Source organism: Hemiscyllium ocellatum, chromosome 5 (assembly GCF_020745735.1).
Source record: "Hemiscyllium ocellatum isolate sHemOce1 chromosome 5, sHemOce1.pat.X.cur, whole genome shotgun sequence".
Lineage (NCBI taxonomy): Eukaryota > Metazoa > Chordata > Chondrichthyes > Orectolobiformes > Hemiscylliidae > Hemiscyllium > Hemiscyllium ocellatum.
The window spans coordinates 140,382,422-140,402,430 of record NC_083405.1 but is presented as its reverse complement, the minus strand read 5'-3'; the positions used below and the strand labels follow the sequence as shown (position 1 = coordinate 140,402,430).

General features: G+C 53.5%; 1 protein-coding gene across 3 annotated transcripts in view; it reads left to right on the top strand.

The window, feature by feature from the left end:
- The window catches only part of LOC132815906 (multiple epidermal growth factor-like domains protein 6), an 87,893-nt gene that overhangs the window by 58,045 nt on the left and 9,839 nt on the right, over positions 1-20,009 (top strand). For all 3 annotated transcript variants that reach the window (XM_060825281.1, XM_060825283.1, XM_060825280.1), the window contains 4 exons: positions 733-828; positions 5,249-5,344; positions 11,518-11,613; positions 16,865-16,966. In XM_060825281.1, coding sequence (XP_060681264.1) covers positions 733-828; positions 5,249-5,344; positions 11,518-11,613; positions 16,865-16,966 — 390 coding nt within the window. The remainder of the gene's footprint in view (positions 1-732; positions 829-5,248; positions 5,345-11,517; positions 11,614-16,864; positions 16,967-20,009) is intronic.

Genomic DNA, 20,009 nt, shown 5'->3' with positions numbered 1-20,009 from the left:
TTCTCAAATTAATCCAATTTTTCGGGCATAAGCCCTTCATCAGGACCTTCCTGATGAAGGGCTTATGTCCGAAACGTCAAATTTCCTGTTCCTTAGATGTTGCCTGACCTGCTGCGCTTTTCCAGCAACACATTTTCAGCTCTATTCCCATCCCTGAGACCTGTATCAATCCCACTGCCCTGCTCTCTTCCCACTTACCTGTATCAATCCCAAACCAATCCCACTGCCCCACACTCTTCCCATACCCCTGAATCAATCCACAAACTAATTCCACTGCCCCGCTGTCTCCCCATAGCCCTGTATCAATCCCCAAACTAATCCCATGCCCCGCTGTCTCCCCATAGCCCTGTATCAATCCCCAAACTAATCCCACTGCCCCACTCTTTCCCCATAGCCCTGTATCAATCCCACAGTAAAAGTTATCGACCACTGAGACACTGCAGTGATCTGTTGTCCATCCGAGGCTCACTGCTCTAATGTAGGAAAAAGTCAGGATTGCAGATGCTCGAGATCAGAAAAATGTGTTGCTGGAAAAGCGCAACTGTAATGTGCAATCCCTAAACTAATCCGTTATCCTTACTCTCTCCCCATAGCCCTGTATCAATCCCAAAACTAATCCCACTAATCCCGGGGAGGGTTAACCATAGTAACAGGGAGTCTGTGTTAAGGTGCCTGGTCAAACATCAGCAGCACCCCTCACCTCTCTCTCTCTCTCTCTCTCTCTGTCCATAGCGATGTGTTCCCCGCCATGTTCACATGGTGGGACATGTATGCGGTCGAACATGTGTCTGTGTCCAGAGGGCTGGGCTGGAACGGGCTGTCAAACAGGTAAGTGTAAAATCCTGTCTGCAAATCTCAGGAATTCTGAGGTGTGGATTCAGATCTGCCCTCATCCAGGCCGTTCGAATGCAACACTGCGCAGTCTGTTTGGTTCGTGTTGGTGACATATTAAAATAGGGCCTAGCGATTCTCTGAATCCTTAAGAAGTCCCATTCAGCCATTATTAAATATCTCATCCAAAACACCATATCCAAGATACTGCGGCACACCCCCAGCACTGACCCTCCAACAGTGCGGCACTCCCTCAGCACTGACCCTCCAACAGTGCGGCACTCCCTCAGCACTGACCCTCCAACAGTGCGGCACTCCCTCAGCACTGACCCTCCCACAGTGCAGCACACTCTCAGCACTGACCATCCAACAGTGCAACACTCCCTCAGCACTGACCCTCCAACAGTGTCCACTCCCTCAGCACTGACCCTCCAACAATGCGACACTCTCTCAGCACTGACCCTCCAACAGTGCCAACTCCCTCAGCGCTGACCCTCTGACAGTTCAGCACTCCCTCAGCACTTGTCCTCTGACAGTGTAGCACTCCCTCAGCACTGACCCTCCAACAGTGCGGCACTCCCTCAGCACTGACCCTCCCACAGTGCGGCACACTCTCAGCACTGACCATCCAACAGTGCAACACTCCCTCAGCACTGACCCTCCAACAGTGCGGCACTCCCTCAGCACTGACCCTCCAACAGTGTCCACTCCCTCAGCACTGACCCTCCAACAGTGCGACACTCTCTCAGCACTGACCCTCCAACAGTGCCAACTCCCTCAGCGCTGACCCTCTGACAGTTCAGCACTCCCTCAGCACTTGTCCTCTGACAGTGTAGCACTCCCTCAGCACTGACCCTCCAACTGTGCGGCGCTCCCTCAGCACTGACCCTCTGACAGTGTAGCACTCCCTCAGCACTGACCATCCGACAGTACAATACTCCCTCAGCACTGACCCTCCGACAGTGTGGCACTCCCTAAGCATGACCTCATGGCTCCAAAACTCAATCCTTCCATCAATAAAAACTAACATATCTGATGAAGGGCTTTTGCCTGAAAGATCGATTTTCCGTCTCTTTGGATGCTGCCTGACCTGCTGTGCTTGTCCGGCACCACACTAATTTTGCCTCCAAAATTGCAGAACTCCCTAAGTATGACCCTTAGTCAGTGCAGTGCTTCCTCAGCACTGACTCTCTGACATTGCTCACTCCCTCAGCACTGACCCTCTGACAGTGTGACACTCCTTCAGTCCTGACCCTTCAACAATGCAGCACTCCCACAGTTGTAACTCTCCGACAGTGCGGCACTATCTCAGCACTGACCCACTGACTGAGCGGTGCTCCCTCAGCACTGATCCTTGGACAGTGCGGCACTCCCTCAGTTCTGACCCTCCGACAGTGCCCACTCCCTCAGCACTGACCCTCCGACAGTGCAGCACTCCCTCAGCACTGACCCTCCGACAGTGCCCACTCCCTCAGCCCTGACCCTCTGACAGTGCAGCACTCCCTCAGCACTGACCCTCCGACAGTGCGGCACTCCCTCAGCACTAACCCTCCGACAGTGCGGCACTCAGTCAGCACTAACCCTCCGACAGTGCGGCACTCCCTCAGCACAGACCCTGTGATAGTGCCCACTCCCTCAGCACTGACCCTCTGACAGTGCCCACTCCCTCAGCACTGACCCTCCGACATTGCAGCACTTCCTCAGCACTGACCCTCCGACAGTGCCCACTCCCTCAGCCCTGACCATCCGACAGTGCGGCACTCCCTCAGCACTGACCCTCTGACAGTGCGGCACTCCCTCAGCACTGACCCTCTGACAGTGCAGCACTCCCTCAGCCCTGACCCTCCGGCAGTGCGGCACTCCCTCAGCACTGACCCTCCAGCAGTGCAGCACTCCCTCCACACTGACCCTGTGATAGTGCCCACTCCCTCAGCACTGACCCTCTGACAGTGCCCACTCCCTCAGCACTGACCCTCCGACATTGCAGCACTTCCTCAGCACTGACCCTCCGACAGTGCCCACTCCCTCAGCCCTGACCCTCCGACAGTGCGGCACTCCCTCAGCACTGACCCTCCGACAGTGCGGCACTCCCTCAGCCCTGACCCTCCGACAGTGCAGCACTCCCTCAGCACTGACCCTCCAGCAGTGCGGCACTCCCTCCGCACTGACCCTGTGATAGTGCCCACTCCCTCAGCACTGACCCTCTGACAGTGCCCACTCCCTCAGCACTGACCCTCCGACATTGCAGCACTTCCTCAGCACTGACCCTCCGACAGTGCCCACTCCCTCAGCCCTGACCCTCTGACAGTGCGGCACTCCCTCAGCACTGACCCTCTGACAGTGCGGCACTCCCTCAGCACTGACCCTCTGATAGTGCGGCATTCCCTCAGCACTGACCCGCCGACAGTGCGGCACTCCCTCAGCACTGACCCTCCAACAGCGCGGCACTCTCTCAGCACTGACCCTCCGACAGTGCGCTGCTGCCTCAGCACTGACCCTCCGACAGTGCGGCGCTCCCTCAGCACTGACCCTCCGACAGTGCGGCACTCCCTCAGACTGACCCTGTGTCAGTGCCCACTCTCTCAGCAATGACCCTCTGACAGTGCTGCCCTCCCTCAGTACTGACCCTCCAACAGTGTCGGCGTCCCTCAGCACTGACCCTTTAATAGTGCCCACTCCCTCAGCACTGACCCTCCAACAGTGCCCGTTCCCTCAGCACTGACCTTGTGTCAGTGCCCACTCCCTCAGCATTGACCCTCTGACAGTGCGGCCCTCGTTCAGTACTGACCCTCCGATAGTGTCACCATCCCTCAACACTGACCCTTTAACAGTGCCCACTCCCTCAGCACTGACCCTCCAACAGTGCGGCACTCACTCAGCACTGACCCTCCGACAGTGCAGCACTCCCTCAGCACTGACCCTCCGACAGTGCGGCGCTCCCTCAGCACTGACCCTCCGACAGGGTGGCGCTCTCTCAGCACTGACCCTCCGATAGTGCGGCGCTCCCTCAGCACTGACTCTCCAACAATGCCGCACTCCCTCAACACTGACCCTGTGTCAGTGCTCGCTCCATCAGCGCTGACCCTCTGACAGTGCAGCACTCCCTCAATTTTGAACCTCTGATAGTGCAGTGCTCCCTCAGCATTGACCTTCTGACAGTGCGGCCCTCCCTCAGTACTGACCCTCTGACAGTGTCACCGTCCCTCAGCACTGACCCTCCGCCAGTGCGGCACTCCCTCAGCACTGACCTTCCGACAGTGCGGCACTCCCTCAGCACTGACCCTCCGACAGTGCGGCACCCCCTCAGCACTGACCCTCCGACATTGCGGCACTCCCTCAGCACTGACCCCCCGACAGTGCGGCGCTCCCTCAGCACTGACCCATGACAGTCCGTCACTCTGTTATCACTCCTGTGCCACTTCCTCTGCTGGTCCTGTCCTGCTGGTATGGTTGCCTGAGTATGATTTAGTCAGGCTGTGCCTTGCCCAGTCTACGAGACAGCTCTCCAACTTAGATTAGATTAGATTACTTACAGTGTGGAAACAGGCCCTTCGGCCCAACATGTCCACACCTTTGGACTGTGGGAGGAAACCGGAGCTCCCGGAGGAAACCCACGCAGACACGGGGAGAACGTGCAAACTCCACACAGTCAGTCGCCTGAGGCGGGAATTGAACCCGGGTCTCTGGCGCTGTGAGGCAGCAGTGCTAACCACTGTGCCACCGTGCCGCCCACAAACTGTTGGCACTAACCCCGTGATGTTGATGAGGAGGTCCCTGTAGGATTGACAGAGCACCCTCTGGTGTCTCAGTTGATGCCAGGTGTCCATCTGGTTTCATTTCACCTGTGAGACTTTGTCGTATTTTGATACCTCTGAGTGGTTCACTTGACCATTTCAGAGGGCAGTTAGGTCTAGGGGCACACAGTGGGCAGGCCAGGTTTCAGTCTGGAAAGTGCAATGCTGAAGGAGGTACAGTTTTGAGATTTGGTGTTAGCTTCAGTCTTCATCACGAAGAGAAGCTTTCCATTCCCGATTTCTTCATTATGTCGTTGGAGTTTAATTCCAACAGGTTCTGTGAAACCCATGCTCCTGAATGACTCGGTTTACGCTCCCAGCAGCAGTACCTGGACGTATCCAGCTGCAGTTCCACTGCTCTCACAACCTGCAATCTCAAAGGTGACCGTTAAAGGAGCTGTGTCTTTGATCTTGCCATCTTTGGCATGCCCAGTGATCAGGGAGAGGCCACTGAGTGGAATTTATTATGGACCAGTGTGTGGTCTGACTACAGCCCTGCCTGAGCTGTTCATCAAGATCACTGTCCAGTTTTCCCATTCTCCTTGTAGGTGTGGGTGGGATTTTTGTCAATGAAATGTCAGTGTCTGTAGTGACCCCTGAATTTTCTCTTCTCCATTGGGAAGCTGTGTGTGACTTGCCGTGCGCTAACGGAGGGAGATGTATTGCCCCCAATACCTGCCAGTGTCCTTCTGACTACACAGGGATACAGTGTCTGACAGGTAGGTACATGACTCACACACATGGAGACAGCTCTCGGAACAGGCCCTTCTCAATTCTTGAATAAAATAAATGTGATGGGACGCACTTTAGAAGAGGGAACAGGACAAGAGAGTACTCAGTGAATGGCAGGACACGAGGAGGAACCAAGAGATCTCGGGCAGCAGGACAGGTTAATAGGGCAGTTTGGAAGGAATACGGGACACTTCCCTTTATCAGTCCAAGCGTAGATTATAAGAGCAGGGAGGGTTATGTTGGAGCTGTACAGGACTTTGGTTAGATCACAGCTGGAGGACAATGTGCAGTTCTGGTCACCACATTATAGGAGGGATCTGACTGCACTGGAGGGGTTGCAGAGGAGGTTCACCAGGATGTTGCCTGGGATGGGGCATTTCAGAGATGAAGAGACGCTGGATAAGTTCAGAAAACTGGAAACAAAAGCAAAGAACTGCTGAAACTAGAAATCAGAAATTGCTGGAAAAACTCAGTAGTTTGCTGAAAAAAGCATCTGTAGAGAGAAAGCAGAGTTAATATTTCGTCCAGTGACCCTTCCTCAGAACTGATCGTAGTTGGGAAAAGGTTGGTGCTTATGCTGAAGTTGGGTTGGGGTGGTGGTGGAGCCTGAGAGATGAACGGTTACTGAAGAAAATAGTTGGGCAGAGGCAGGAGTGGGTCAAGGTTACCCTAGTAGTCCATGTGATGACAAAGTCTGGGTGTAGGGGTTGGGGTAAGGACATAGGAGAAGATGCTCAACCCCTAACATTGTTAAACTCAGTATTGAGGTAAAAACAGTGACTGCAGATGCTGGAAACCTGATTCTGGATTAGTGGTGCTGGAAGAGCACAGCAGTTCAGGCAGCATCCAACGAGCAGGGGAATCGACATTTCGGCAAAAGCCCTTCTCAGGAATAAAGGCAGAGAGCCTGATGCTGCCTGAACTGCTGTGCTCTTCCAGCATCACTAATCCAGAGACTCAGTATTGAGTCCAGTGGCTGCAGGGTCCCCAGTGGAGAGTGAGATGCTGTTCTTCCAGCTTGTGCTGAGCTTCTCTGGAGCACTAGAGAAGCTTGAGACAGAGATATTGGCCAGGCAACAGGGTGGGGTGCTAAAGTGGCAGGCAACTGGAAATTCTGGGTCTTTATTGCGGGCAGAACATAGATGATCTATGAAGAGGTCACCCAGTCTATGTTTTGTTTCTCCAATGTAGAGGAGACCACATTGTGAGCAGCTGATGCAGTAGACCAGATTGTGGAAGTACAGGTAAAGTGCTGCCTCACCTGGAAGGTGTGTCTGGGACCTTGGAGCAGTACATTTACAGCACTACGTATCCATTCCCAGCTCAATGGGAATCTCAGGAATGAAGTGGGTCAAGGGGATCATCCCTTTGTTGTGAAACATTTCAGAGATAGTGATCACAGTTCCATGAGGTTCAGGTTGACATGTGCAGGGGCTGCAGCAAACAGCTGGGGGAGTGGCACTTTTGGCACAGTTACTCTGCCTCATTCCATGTTGAGCAGTAATAATGAGCTGGCACTGAAATGATGGGCCAAATGGCTTCTTTCTGTGGTGTAACCATTCAGTAAAGATCAAAACAGCTGACACATGCTGGACACCAGAACAATGGGGAGTGGGTCTCATGCACAGTGCAGCATGGTAGATGTCCCACCTTAACTTCATGTCCAACATGTCCAACTTCATGTCACATGCCATGCTGATCACCCCCATGTCACCAACAACTGACTGTCTGCCTGGCCCAGACCCAGGCCCAGGCCCAGCTGGAAACATCAGGTCAACCATTATCAACTTTAACTTGTACACTTCTCACTGTGGAGATGTCACATGTTAAACCCGCTTCAGCACAGACATTGTCCACACCATTCTGTATTCCAGCCTCATGCACATTTATAAAGTCCTCACACTTTCCTTGTTGTGTCCTTGTGATCTGTGTCAGTCTGTCTGTGAACACAGCCATATTCAGTAGAAATGAGCAGTAATTAGCATCACTTCCCAGTCTGTTCTCAAAGACAGTTGTGACTTTACCTTCTCTTTGACCAGTCTGTTCAATGACCTCGAACAGTTTGTCATCTGCTGTGGATGTGGGCCTTTGTGTGATACAACTGAGTGGCTTGCTCAGGGTTAAGAGTCACTGACATTGCTGTGGGTCTGGAGTCACTTGCAGGCCAGATCAGATAAGGAGGGCAGATTTCCTTCCCTAAAGGATATTAGTGAGCCAGGTGTGTTTTATAACAATGGTGTCATGGTCACCATTAGACTCTTAATTCCAGATATTCTATAGAAGTCAAATTCCACTATCTGCCGTAGCAGGATTGAACGCAGGTCCCCAGAGCATTACCCGTGTTCCTGGATTAATAGTCTAGTGATAATACCACTCAGCTTTATGTGATCCATGGTTGCAATCCTGTGAAGTGCCTTGTGACATTTTATTTTGTAAAATGTGATACTGTCATGATTCCCATTGATTTACTGCAAGTGTCCTTTTACAGACTGAGGTCTGGCTTGATCGAGATTTATATTTATTTTATGTAACCATGTGGTCTCTCACTGAAACACAAGCATAGTTCTGCAGATTCAGGTTTAACAGAGAAATAGTTTATTCTGCAAAAGAAATGTATTCTATATGATTGAAGGTGACACAGATAGGGAGAGGGACAGCGAGTGTTTAGGAAGAGGGGAGGCTGCAGAACAATTCAGAGAGTGGGCAACAAAGTGGCAGATAGGATACAATGTGGGAGCATCTTTGTGTAGGATTCCTGCATTGTGGAAGCAGGCCATTCGGCTCATTGAATCCATACTTACCCTCTAAAGAGCATCCCACCCAAACCCACCCCCCAACCCTATCATGTAACTCTGCATTACCCATGCCTAATCCATCTGCCCTACACATCCCTGGACTCTATGGGACAATTTCCCATGGCCAATCCACCTAACCTGCACATCTTTGGATTGTGGGAGGAAACCGGAGCACCCGAGGAAACCCATGCAGACACGGGGAGAATGTGCACACTCCACACAGTCAGTCACCTGAGGCTGGATTTGAACCCAGGTCCCTGGTGCTGTGAGGCAGTTTGGTAGGAAGGAGAGACATAGACTATTTTCTAAATAGAGAAAGCCTTCAGAAATCTGAAGCACAATGGGATTTGGGGGTCATAGTTCATGATTCTGTTAAGGTTAACATGCAGCTTCAGCCTGCAGTTAGGAATACAAATGCAATGTTAATATTCATTTCACGAGGATACAAGAATACAAGAACAGAGATGCTCTTTCTGGTCATGCCACATCTGGAGGATTGTGTGCAGTTTTGGGCCCCATATCTCAGGAAGGATGTACTGGCCCTGGAACAGGTTCAGAGGAGGTTCACGAGAATGGTTCCAGGAATGAAAAGCTTAACACATGAGGAGCTTTTGAGGACTCTGGGTTTATACTCAATGGAGTTTAGAAAAATGAGGGGGGATCTAATTGAAACAAGGTAAAAACAATGATTGCAGATGCTGGAGACCAGATTCTGGATCAGTGGTGCTGGAAGAGCACAGCAGTTCAGGCAGCATCCAACGAGCAGCGAAATCGACGTTTCGGGTAAAAGCCCTTGGCTTCCAGCACCACTGATCCAGAATCTAATCGAAACATCCAGAATACTGAATGGCCCGGACAGAGCAGATGTTGGGAAGATGTTTCCATTGGTAGGGGAGACTGGGACCCGAGAGCACAGGCTTAGAGTAAAGGGAAGACCTTTTAGAACGGAGATAAGGAGAAACTTCTTCAGCCAGAGAGTGGGGAGTCTATGGCATTCATTGCCACAGAGGGTTGTGAAGGCCAGGTCATTGAGTATATTTAAGGCGGAGATAGGTAGGTTCTTGATTGTCAAGGGGATCAAGGATTACAGGGAGAAAGCAGGAGAATGGGGTTGAGAAATGTATTAGTCATGATTGAATGGTGCTGCAGATGGGCTGAATGGCCTAATTTCTGTTCCTGTGTGTGATGGTCTTATGGACAGCTGAGGCTGTATAAGGCTCTTGTCAGACTGCATACGGAATATTGGAAGCAGGATTGGGTCCTGTATCTAAGGAAGGATGTGTTGGTGTTGGAGGGGATCCAGAGGAGGTTTACAAAAATGATCCAGGGCATGAAGGGCTTGTCACCTGAGGTGTGGTTGAGGACTCTGGGTCTGCACTCAATCGAGTTTAGAAGGATGAGGTGGGGAGGGGGTGGATCGGACCGAAACATAAAGAACACTGAGAGGCCTGGATAGAGTGGGTATGGAGATGTTTCCACTCGGACTCGCGGGCAGAGCCTCAGAGTGAATGGACAACCCTTTAGAATGGAGATGGGAAGGAATTTCTTCAACCAGAGGGTGGGGAATGTGTGGAACTCATTACCACAGAGAGCTGTGGAGGCCTAGTTAGTGAGTGTATTTAAGACAGAGATAGACAGGTTCTTGATTCGTTAGGGGATCGAGGGTGACAGGGAGAAGGGAGAAGAATGGGATTTAGAAATCTATCAGCCATGATGGAATAGTAGAGCAGACTCAATGGACTGAATGGCCAATTCTGCTCCTTTACCTGATGGTCTTCTGATGACCATTGGGTGTGGCTGCCCGCTCAGTCATGGTTCATTGCCCAGTTCCAGGTGTCCATTCAGCTTTGGAAGACCCTACAGGGAACCTCTGGCTGTCTGAAATTCCTGGCTGCAGGCCAGTCTCCGAATGGTCACCAAGAGGCAGTGCTGAGTGCTGGCTGCAGAGGGCTTATGCTGTCCCGAGCAGGAGATTGTGAGAGTGGAATTTTAACAGTTGCACAATCTGTCCTGGCAGCTGAGGCAGGCTGCAGATGATCATCTGCCTTCACATCGCAAGGCCCAAACCAGCCTCCGTTTGCTGTCTGTTAAAGCTGATGGGCTGTGGAATCACGTTAGACAGGATGGAAGGCAGGGTTGCTGAGTTTGAGAAGATTCAGGGATAGGTAGGACAGTAAGTTGTGCAGAGCTGGAAGGAGTCTGCAATGGGATACAGATTGGATAGGTTTGATTTGTAATCATTCACGGGATGAGGATGTCGCTGGCGAGGCCAACATTTATTGCCCATCCCTCATTACCCGCATCACTGTGTCTGCAGTCACCTGTAGGATAGAGGACAGCAAATTTCCCTGTCTCACTCTGTGTTGAGCAGTATTAATGTGGTGTTACTCTGTCTCACTCGGTGTCCAAGTGCATAGATCCCTGAAAGTTGCCACCCAGGGTGATAGGGTTGTTAAGAAGGCATACCATGTGTTAGGAGAAAGTGAGGACTGCAGATGGAGATCAGAGTTGAGAGTGTGGTGCTGGAAAAGCACAGCAGGTCAGACAGCATCTGAGGAGCAGGAGAATTGATGTTTCAGGCATAAGCCCTTCATCAGGTATGTTAGCTTTTATTGGGGGAAGGATTGAGTTTCAGAGCCATGAGGTTATGCTGCAGCTGTACAAAACTCTGGTGCAGCCACACTTGGAGTATTGTGTACAGTTCTGGTCACCACGTTATAGGAAGGATGTGAAAGCTTTGGAAAGGGTTCAGAGGAGATTTACCGGGATGTTGCCTGGTATGGAGGGAAGGTCTTACGAGGAAAGGCTCAGGGATTTGAGGCTGTTTTTGTTAGAGAGAAGGTTGAGAGGTGACTTAATTGAGACATATAAGATAAACAGAGGGTTAGATAGGGTGGACAGGGAGAGCCTTTTTCCTCAGATGGTGATGGCTAGCACGAGGGGGCACAGCTTTAAATTGAGGGGGTGATAGATATAGGACAGATGTCAGAGGGAGTTTCTTTACTCAGAGAGTAGTAGGGGTATGGAATGCACTGCCTGCAATAGTAGTAGATTCGCCAACTTTAAGGGTATTTAAATCATCATTGGATAGACCTATGGATGAAAATAGAATAGTGTAGGTTAGATAGGCTTCAGTTTGGTATGACAGGTCGGCACAACATCGAGGGGCCAAAGGGCCTGTACTGTGCTGTACTGTTCTCTGTTTGATATTGAGCAGTAATAATGAATGTTACTCTGCCTCACTCTGTGTTGAGTAGTAATAATGAGTGTTACTCTGCCTCACTCCATGTTGAGTAGTAATAATGTGTGACATTGCCTCACTCTGTGTTGAGCAGTAATAATATTCTGCTGTCTCTCGGTTACAGCTGTCTGCACTCCACGCTGCCTGAACAAAGGAAAGTGCATTGATGTCAACAAGTGCTTCTGTCCCACAGGGTGGAGGGGAGCTCGCTGCCAGATCGGTGAGTGACCACCACCCGACCAGAATCGACTGAACCGGGGGGATTCTGATACTGTCAGCCCACCACAGAGAGAGAGACGGGAGGGAACAGGACGGGGGGGGGGGGGAGCAGGACAGAGAGAGAGGGGAGCAGGACAGAGAGAGGGGGGGAGCAGGACAGAGAGAGAGGGGGGAGCAGGACAGAGAGAGGGGGAGCAGGACAGAGAGAGGGGGGGAGCAGGACAGAGAGAGGGGGGAGCAGGACAGAGAGAGGGGGGAGCAAGACAGAAAGAGGGGGGGAGCAGGACAGAGACAGAGGGGGAGCAAGACAGAGAGAGGGGGGAGCAGGACAGAGAGGGGGGGAGCAGGACAGAGAGAGAGGGGGGAGCAGGACAGAGAGAGGGGGGAGCAGGACAGAGAGAGAGGGGGGGAGCAGGACAGAGAGAGGGGGGGAGCAGGACAGAGAGAGGGGGGAGCAGGACAGAGAGAGGGGGAGCAGGACAGAGAGAGAGGGGGGGAGCAGGACAGAGGTGGGGGAGCAGGACAGAGAGGGGGGAGAGCAGGACAGAGAGAGAGGGGGAGCAGGACAGAGAGAGGGGGGGAGCAGGACAGAGAGAGAGGGGGGGAGCAGGACAGAGAGAGAGGGGGGGAGCAGGACAGAGGCGGGGGAGCAGGACAGAGAGAGGGGGGGAGCAGGACAGAGAGAGAGGGGGGAGCAGGACAGAGAGAGGGGGAGCAGGACAGAGAGAGGGGGGAGCAGGACAGAGAGAGGGGGGAGCAGGACAGAGAGAGAGGGGGGAGCAGGACAGAGAGAGGGGGGAGCAAGACAGAAAGAGGGGGGGAGCAGGACAGAGACAGAGGGGGAGCAGGACAGAGAGAGGGGGGAGCAGGACAGAGAGGGGGGGAGCAGGACAGAGAGAGGGGGGAGCAGGACAGAGAGAGGGGGGAGCAGGACAGAGAGAGAGGGGGGGAGCAGGACAGAGAGAGAGAGGGGGGAGCAGGACAGAGAGAGGAGGGAGCAGGACAGAGAGAGGGGGGGAGCAGGACAGAGAGAGGGGGGAGCAGGACAGAGAGAGAGGGGGGAGCAGGACAGAGAGAGAGGGGGGAGCAGGACAGAGGGGGGGGGGAGCAGGACAGAGACAGAGGGGGGAGCAGGACAGAGAGAGAGGGGGAGCAGGACAGAGGCGGGGAGCAGGACAGAGAGAGAGGGGGGGAGCAGGACAGAGAGAGGGGGGGGAGCAGGACAGAGAGAGAGGGGGAGCAGGACAGACAGAGGGGGGGAGCAGGACAGAGAGAGAGGGGGGAGCAGGACAGAGAGAGGGGGGAGCAGGACAGAGAGAGAGGGGGGGAGCAGGACAGAGAGAGGGGGGGAGCAGGACAGAGAGAGGGGGGAGCAGGACAGAGAGAGGGGGAGCAGGACAGAGAGAGAGGGGGGGAGCAGGACAGAGGTGGGGGAGCAGGACAGAGAGGGGGGAGAGCAGGACAGAGAGAGAGGGGGAGCAGGACAGAGAGAGGGGGGGAGCAGGACAGAGAGAGAGGGGGGGAGCAGGACAGAGAGAGAGGGGGGGAGCAGGACAGAGGCGGGGGAGCAGGACAGAGAGGGGGGGAGCAGGACAGAGAGAGAGGGGGAGCAGGACAGAGAGAGGGGGGGAGCAGGACAGAGAGAGAGGGGGGGAGCAGGACAGAGAGAGAGGGGGGAGCAGGACAGAGAGAGGGGGGGAGCAGGACAGAGAGAGAGGGGGGAGCAGGACAGAGAGAGGGGGGAGCAGGACAGAGAGAGAGGGGGGGAGCAGGACAGAGAGAGGGGGGGAGCAGGACAGAGAGAGGGGGGAGCAGGACAGAGAGAGGGGGAGCAGGACAGAGAGAGAGGGGGGGAGCAGGACAGAGGCGGGGGAGCAGGACAGAGAGGGGGGAGAGCAGGACAGAGAGAGAGGGGGGAAGCAGGACAGAGAGAGGGGGTGAACAGGCCAGAGAAGGGTGGGGGGGCAGGACAGAGAAGGTGGCGGACAATATACAGGTAACTTCAAGCCAGTTAGCTTCACGTCTTTTATTGGGAATATGTTCAAGTCTGTGAGAAAGATGTATTAGTAGAACATTTAGAAATATCCAATATAATCAGGCAGAGTCTGATTCATGGCTATGTGATGGGTAAATCATTGCTCTGAGAGATTGACTATGGCCCTTTGAAGAGGTAGCAAACAGAATTGATCACAGAAGTATCATAAAATCATACAGAACAGAAAAGGCCCTTGTGCCCATCAAGTTTATTTTGTCAAAAAATATATTAAATTGACACAACTCCTACATTCCAGCCTGCGGATACAGCCTGAATAAAGGGAGCCCAGTCAATGTAATACATTTAGACTGTCAGAAAGTGTATGATAACCACACATTAAGCTGCTTAGTAAGACAGGAATCTATGGTGGTTGGGGTAATGGATGCATTTTCAGGATGGCCCCCTTGTAACCAGGGGAGTGCCCCAGGAATCAGTGCAGGGCCCGCAGTTATTTACAATCTATGTAATTGATTTGGATGAGTGAAGTGAATGTATTATCACCAAATTTGTTAATGACTCAAAAATTGGTGGGAAGGCAAGTGGTGAGGATGACATAAAGACAGATATTGAGGTGATGTGATTTGTCAGGAAGAATAGTGGAGATGAATATTATTTAAATAGACAAATGGGTAAGTCAGAGTGTTTTCAAGGCTGAGATAGGCAAATTTTTAATCAAGAAGGGAACTGAATGTGATGGGGAAAATGCAGGAAGTTGGAGTTCAGGATGATCAGAGTAGCCATGATCTCATTGAATATTGGAGCAAACTCAACCAGCAGAATGGCCTGTTTCTATCCGCATCTTATGTTCTGAGGATCTTTCAAAAGGGAATGGAGAAATATACAGAGGGAGTGTCTCTGGGTCTGTGACCCTCTGACAGTGCGGCATTTCCTCAGCACTGACCCTCCAACAGTGCGGCACTTCCTCAGCACTGACCCTCCAACAGTGTGGCACTTCCTCAGCACTGACCCTCCGACAGTGTGGTACTTCCTCAGCACTGACCCTCCAACAGTGCAGCACTCCCTCAGCACTGGCCCTCCGACAGTGCGGCACTCCCTCAGCACTGACCCCCCGACAGTGCGGCACTCCATCAGCGCTGACCCTCCGACAGTGTGGTACGTCCTCAGCACTGACCCTCCAACAGTGCAGCACTCCCTCAGCACTGGCCCTCCAACAGTGCGGCACTCCCTCAGCACTGACCCCCCGACAGTGCGGCACTCCATCAGCGCTGACCCTCCGACAGAGCGGCACTCCCTCACCACTGACCCTCCGACAGTGCGGTGCTTCCTCAGCACTGACCCTCTGACAGTGCGGCACTCCCTCAGCACTGACCCTCCGACAGAACGGCACTCCCTCAGCACTGACCCTCTGACAGTGCGGCGCTTCCTCAGCACTGACCCTCCGACAGAGCGGCACTCCCTCAGCACTGACCCTCCGACAGTGCGGTGCTTCCTCAGCACTGACCCTCCGACAGAGCGGCACTCCCTCAGCACTGACCCTCCGACAGTGCGGCACTCCCTCAGCACTGACCCTCCGACAGTGCCTACTCCCTCAGCACTGACCCTCCGACAGTGCCTACTCCCTCAGCACTGACCCTTCGACAGTGCGGCACTCCCTCAGCACTGACCCTCTGACAGTGCGGCACTCCCTCAGCACTGACCCTCCGACAGTGCCTACTCCCTCAGCACTGACCCTTCGACAGTGCGGCACTCCCTCAGCACTGACCCTCCGACAGTGCGGCACTCCCTCAGCACTGACCCTCCGACAGTGCAACACTCCCTCAGCACTGACCCTCTGACAGTGCGACACTCCCTCAGCACTGACCCTCCGACAGTGCGGCACTCCCTCAGCACTGACCCTCCGACAGTGCGGCACTCCCTCAGCACTGACCCTCCGACAGTGCGACACTCCCTCAGCACTGACCCTCTGACAGTGCGACACTCCCTCAGCACTGACCCTCCGACAGTGCCTACTCCCTCAGCACTGACCCTTCGACAGTGCGGCACTCCCTCAGCACTGACCCTCCGACAGTGCGGCACTCCCTCAGCACTGACCCTCCGACAGAGCGGCACTCCCTCAGCACTGACCCTCCGACAGTGCGGTGCTTCCTCAGCACTGACCCTCCGACAGAGCGGCACTCCCTCAGCACTGACCCTCCGACAGTGCGGCACTCCCTCAGCACTGACCCTCCGACAGTGCCTACTCCCTCAGCACTGACCCTCCGACAGTGCCTACTCCCTCAGCACTGACCCTTCGACAGTGCGGCACTCCCTCAGCACTGACCCTCTGACAGTGCGGCACTCCCTCAGCACTGACCCTCCGACAGTGCCTACTCCCTCAGCACTGACCCTTCGACAGTGCGGCACTCCCTCAGCACTGACCCTCCGACAGTGCGGCACTCCCTCAGCACTGACCCTCCGACAGTGCGACACTCCCTCAGCACTGACCCTCCGACAGTGCGGTGCTTCCTCAGCACTGACCCTCCGACAGAGCGGCACTCCCTCAGCACTGACCCTCCGACAGTGCGGCACTCCCTCAGCACTGACCCTCCGACAGTGCCTACTCCCTCAGCACTGACCCTCCGACAGTGCCTACTCCCTCAGCACTGACCCTTCGACAGTGCGGCACTCCCTCAGCACTGACCCTCTGACAGTGCGGCACTCCCTCAGCACTGACCCTCCGACAGTGCCTACTCCCTCAGCACTGACCCTTCGACAGTGCGGCACTCCCTCAGCACTGACCCTCCGACAGTGCGGCACTCCCTCAGCACTGACCCTCTGACAGTGCGACACTCCCTCAGCACTGACCCTCCGACAGTGCGACACTCCCTCAGCACTGACCCTCCGACAGTGCGACACTCCCTCAGCACTGACCCTCCGACAGAGCGGCACTCCCTCAGCACTGAGCCTCCGACAGAGCGGCACTCCCTCAGCACTGACCCTCCGACAGTGCGACACTCCCTCAGCACTGACCCTCCGACAGTGCGACACTCCCTCAGCACTGACCCTCCGACAGTGCGACACTCCCTCAGCACTGACCCTCCGACAGAGCGGCACTCCCTCAGCACTGACCCTCCGACAGAGCGGCACTCCCTCAGCACTGACCCTCCGACAGAGCGGCACTCCCTCAGCACTGTAACTATGATAAGTCAATTCAGGGATGTGTGGGTGTTTTGTGATTGGTTCCTGTTGGATTGATCCCGGGTCTGTTCTGTTTCAGAGCCAGTTGTGTGTGTCCCAAAATGTAAAAATGGAGGCACGTGCGTTGGATACAATAAATGCCGATGTCGCAGCCAGTTTACAGGAAAGAGCTGTGAGACAGGTGAGGTTTCCGAAATTCCTGCTTCCACCCCCAACCAAACACAGCCCGCTGTATCCCTGCTCTCAGTATTAGCCACCTCCATAATACATCGCCCATACAGCACTTGCCACAGACACCCAGCTCCAAACAGCCCCCATTATAGTTACCCCTTCCCCAGCTTGCCCCCCAAACCCTCTGTATACCTGAACCTCAATTAGCCCCTACTGCCCCTCATGGCCCAGCATTTACCCCATTTCCTCATATACCTGCCCATTTCCATCTGCCCAATTCCTACAAGCCCTAACCATCCTACACTCTCAACACATCCTCAACTGTGTAATCCCAATCAGCTCTCCCTATCGCCCCCATTCCCCTGACCCACCCACCTTGCCATCACCCTTAAATCCACCCCCCCCATGCCTGATCGCTGGAGATCCCACTGTCCCCGCCACTCCCTCAGAAAGACACCCTCAGGAAGGGCAATGTGAACACAATGGGTATGATCAGCCCTCACCACTACCCTGGCTTTCCTCACCTTGTTCTCCTTCAGCCCTCAGCCAGTCCAGCGGTCAGACACTTTTCCACTGGTCCCCAGTCTCCCCAATTTTTCAGGGAGCGGGGTCCTCGTGTATGAGATGCTGCTGACATCAGCCCTGAGACATCTGGCTCTGGTCCTAACAATATTGTAAGCTGAGCCACCTCACGGGGGAAGTGCTGGAGTTGTTGTAACATCACTGAAATAATAACCCAGAAGCTTTGGCTGAAGCTCAATCCCATCCCAACAGCAGGTGCTTTGTAAATGCAGTTAATAAATCTAGAAGTGTAAACTTGTCAAAAGCTGACTGAAACAATTGATAACATGGACAATTGCCCAGGCATCACAAAAATGGAGGACAAATCCCAAATAGCCAATTCCTGCCCCATCAGTCTCCTCTCGATCCTCAGTAAAGTGATGGACGGTGTCAGTAACAGAGCCACCAAGCAGCACCTGCTCAGCAATAACCTGCTCAGTGACACCCAGTTTGGGTTCCCCCAGGGTCACTCAGCTCCTGACCTCATTCCAGCCTTGGGTCAAACATGGACAAAAGAGCTGGATTCCAGAGGGGAGGGGAGAGGGCCAGCCCTTAACATCAGGGCTGCATTCAACTGAGTGTGGCATCAAGGAGCCCTGGCAAAACTGGAATCAGTAGGTATCAGGGGACAAACTGACACATAGTTTGTAATTGTGGAAGGTCAGTCATCTCAGCTCCAGGACATCCAGGGGAGTGTCCTAGGCCCAACCATCTTCAGCTGCTTCATCACTGACCTTTGCTCCATCATAAGGTCAGAAGTGGGGATGTTCGCCAATGAACCAATGTTCGGCACCATTCACTACTCCTCAGGTACTGAAGCAGTCCATGTTCAAATGCAACACGGTCTGGATAGTATCCAGGCTTAGGCTGACAAGTGGCACACTAAGGCCAGGTAATCACCAGCACCAATAAGAGACAATCTAACCACTGCCCCTTACATTCAGTGGTTTACCATTGCTGAATCTCTCACTGTCAACAGCCCAGGCACAGACTGACCTGGACCCTCCTTATGCCAACCATCCTATGCAATCACAGCTCACCCTCTTTCTCAGGGACATCCACCTGCCCTCTGCCTGAGAAAGCAGCCATCCACAGCCTCATGTGAACACGTCCCATAAACTCTCATGTCTCTCTCCAGCTTTGTATTTGTAATTGACACCTGTCAGGAAACCTGTTAGATTTGTCTCTGTCTTCAGTTTCAAGGTAAAGTGATCATTCTGAACAATGTGCTGTGGGGTTTCTGCAGTGATGCTCACTGATGTACTGAGATGCTCCAACATTATATTCTCAGGGTGCCAGAGGCTTTCAGATTGTCTTTTCTATCTGACAGGATGTTGTCATCAGATACACTAGACTTTAGGAAAACCAATTTAAGGGAACTGGGGAAAAGCAGGGCAGTTCAGTAAAATATAAAAGCTGGTGAGCACCATTCATATTCACTGTCCTTTTTCTCACCAACTTTTCAGAGGCTGGTCCATGACAGGAGCAGTTGAGTAGGTCGGACTTGTACTCATTGGAAATTTGAAGAATGAGATGCAAGATTGTTCAGGGACTTGACAAAGGCAGCTGGGGAAAGGTTGTGGGAGAGTCTGGGACCAGAGCACACTATCTCAGAATAAGGAGTCACCCATTTAAGACAGGGATCAGAAAGAATCTCTTTCCTCAGAGACTCATAAATCTGTGGAATTCTTTCCCACAGAGGGCAGGCGAGGCTGGATCATGAAGTGTACTCAAGGCTGAGGCAGACAGTTTTAATCAGGGAGGGGAATGGAAGGTTCTGGGGAAAAGGCAGGTGTGTGGAGTTGAGGATGATCAGATTAACCATGATCACATTGAATGGAGGGCCAGGGCTGAATGGGCTGAATGGCCTGCTTCTGCACCTACACCTTATGATCTTATGACCTTACTAATACCTTTATGAATGCAGCGGCTACAAGAGCAGGTCAGGGGCTGGGAATACTGCAGCAAGTAACTCACCATCTGACTCCCCAAAGCCTGTCCACCATCTACAAGGCACAAGTCAAGAGTGTGATGGAATACTCCCTACTTGCCCTGGATGGGGGCAGCTCCAACAACACTCAAGAAATTTGACACCATCCAGGACAAAGCAGCCACTTGATTGGCACCACATTCGCAAGCATCCCCTCCCTCCCCCACCCACACTCAGTAACAGCAGTGTGTACCGTCCCCTCCCTCCCCCACCCACACTCAGTAACAGCAGTGTGTACCATCCCCTCCCTCCCCCACCCACACTCAGTAACAGCAGTGTGTACCATCCCCTCCCTCCCCCACCCACACTCAGTAACAGCAGTGTGTACCATCCCCTCCCTCCCCCACCCACACTCAGTAACAGCAGTGTGTACCATCCCCTCCCTCCCCCACCCACACTCAGTAACAGCAGTGTGTACCATCCCCTCCCTCCCCCATCCACACTCAGTAACAGCAGTGTGTACCGTCCCCTCCCTCCCCCATCCACACTCAGTAACAGCAGT